Raw genomic sequence first — 2,619 nt, 5'->3', positions numbered from 1 at the left:
ATATTTTTTATTATTATTCATAGTAGTCATTTTAGTAGTGGTTGTAGTTATTCATACAGCTAATTATATTCACCACGGCAGGAAGGCAAGTTGCTACAAGTTGCATGGCAGCCAATTGCCGTTGGTGTGTGAGTATGTGTATGAACGGGTGAATGAGAAACATCAATTGTACAGCGCTTTGATGAATTTAGCTTGTTGAGAACCTATGCACTTTAAGTTGCTTTGGATTAAAAGCATCTGCTAAATGACTAAAATGTAAATGTATTCAGTGCACCTACCTAAAAGTAACTTTTTGCGATGTCATTTTACAGCTGTGCAGGGATGCTTTAAGATGTTGAGTATTTTTATGATCTTGTAGGTGTCAGACTAGTCTGATTTCATTTTACGAAAAAAAAGTATTGTAAATAAGTTTCTTTTTTTTACATCCATTGACTTATACTGCACATTGATTAATTGGTCTCTTACCTTTGCAGTTCTCACTGTGTTTTCTCTTGCTCAGAGCGAGGATGATGTTTAGGATCACACTCAACGCCAAAGCTCCCACCAAGCAATAAAGTGGGAGGACATCATTTCCTGATATTTTAGGAGTAAAATTTAGTATGACTAAAAATTAAATGTACAAAAAACAATGTTTCACAATGTGATTGTGTTGTTCCTACCCTTAAAGTCCAGCTTGGTCCCATTCCCAAAAAAGATTTCCCCACAGGTGGCCACAGCACAGTAGTAAGTCCCAGCATCAGAGAGGCTGAGGATCCTCTTGGGGAAGTTGTAGACACAGCTCTGTGTGGGAGACATAGTCCCAGAGCTCCTCTGGCACGCATCACTCCTGTGTCCAGGGGTGTGAATGATTCCTGAGCCCGGTCTGAACCAGTGCACACTGTGTTCTCCTGCACAGGTCTCAGTGTGTACTGTACACTGCAGAGTCACAGAGTCTCCTGGCTGCACTGACTCAGACTCGGGCTGCTGCAGCACTACTGTCCTGCTCTGGGACTCTGGCCCTGTCAAAAGTTAGCACTCATTACACTCAATACAGAATTGTCCTTTGGATTCCACTGTAAGGTTTACATATAAATGCAGTATGGCTTTGTATTATTGTAGGATATACAGAGAGCTGAAGATGACTCCACCGATTATAATATAAAGTGCAGCATGTTTTTGCACATATGTGTGATTCAGATGCAGGTTGTGCTATATGATCATGTCTATAAGCAATGTTATGTTAAAGGGGGCGATGTGGCTCAGACAGTAAGAGCAGTTGTCTGGCAGTCGGAGGGTTGCCGGTTCGATCCCCCGCCTGGGCTGTGTCGAAGACACCTAACCCCCAGATGCTCCTGACGAGCTGGTCGGTGCCTTGAATGGCAGACAATCGCCGTCGGTGTGTGAGTGTGTGAGTGTGTGAGTACGAATGGGTGAATGAGAAGAATCAATTGTACAGCGCTTTGGATAAAGGCGCTATATAAATCCATCCATCCATTATCATGACCCGCTTATCCTGAACAGGGTTTTAGGGGGGCTGGAGCCTATCCCAGAACATGCAAATTCTGCACAGAGAGGCCCCGGCCGACGGGGATTCAAACCCAGGACCTCCTTGCTGTGAGGCGGCAGTGCTACCCACTGCACCATCCGTGCCGCCCTCGCTATATAAATGGCAACCATTAACCATTAACACACTGAAAATTAATAAGAGTGTGATATACATCATACAAATCACACAACATGTCAATCCTCTAAATGGACAGGCTACACCAGCAGAAGACGTATTAAGTCTAAAAAAAGTCTAGTCAAGTGCTCACTGAGTATATATACGTGGCCTTTATGATGTACAGCAAATGGCAGCTCTTCTTTTGGTGAAAGCATCACCATAAACAGTTCATATTGTAAATATTAATTTTATGGCAAGGGACTTCAGAGTGTTTTTGTCAGATAAATTGAATCAATACTTAATTTTCCTAAAAGTATTAGAAAAAAGAAGCATAACCATAGATTCAATTTATAACATTTCGACAAGTTAGGCTATAGGAAAATAAAATATATTTCATACTTACCCGTCACCATTAAGGTACTCCCATCTCCAAAGCTGATCTCACCGTAGAATATAAAAGTACAGTAGTATGTCGCTGAATCTGATGGCTCTACATGTGAGACAGTCAGGTTAAAGGTTCCCTTTGCTTTCTTCGCTCTGAGACGTGTATTCTTTTTAAACTCATTGAAAAACACAGCATCTGATTGATAGTTTGTCATCTTTCCGACAGGCTGAGGCTTCTGTCCAAGTGGTTGCTTCATCCAGCTGATCGTGGTCGCTCCTTCCATATTGCCAGAATAGAAACACGGGAGAGTCACGTTGTCTCCAGGCTGAGCTGTCAGCAGAGCCTTGGGCTGAACTACACTCTGCCCAAGCAGACCACCTGGAATCCAACAGAAAGCAATATTTCAACTTCACTGACAATGGGGGGGGGGGGGGGGGAAACAAAGCAAAAGCACCCACCAATCTCTGTGTAATCTCTGTACACTACTTAAAATGATTGTAAAATGATTTTGGTCAAGAAGTCAGAAACAAGTATACACTTACACAGTTTGCTGAAAAACACAAGAATAACACAGAGGGATGCCATCGCTGTA

The 2,619-nt window shown here is 42.5% G+C and overlaps 1 gene segment (V, D, J or C); it reads right to left on the bottom strand.

Annotated features, from left to right (window-relative positions):
- Positions 1-633: 633 nt before the first annotated feature.
- LOC133123242 (Ig kappa chain V region K29-213-like) lies at positions 634-2,241 on the bottom strand. The segment is given in 2 exon segments: positions 634-992; positions 2,046-2,241. Coding segments are annotated over 2 exon segments (555 nt in total).
- Positions 2,242-2,619: the final 378 nt, after the last annotated feature.

Source organism: Conger conger, chromosome 3 (genome assembly GCF_963514075.1).
Source record: "Conger conger chromosome 3, fConCon1.1, whole genome shotgun sequence".
Lineage (NCBI taxonomy): Eukaryota > Metazoa > Chordata > Actinopteri > Anguilliformes > Congridae > Conger > Conger conger.
The sequence above is the reverse complement of the archived record's forward strand: the minus strand, read 5'-3'. Positions and strand labels throughout refer to the sequence as shown.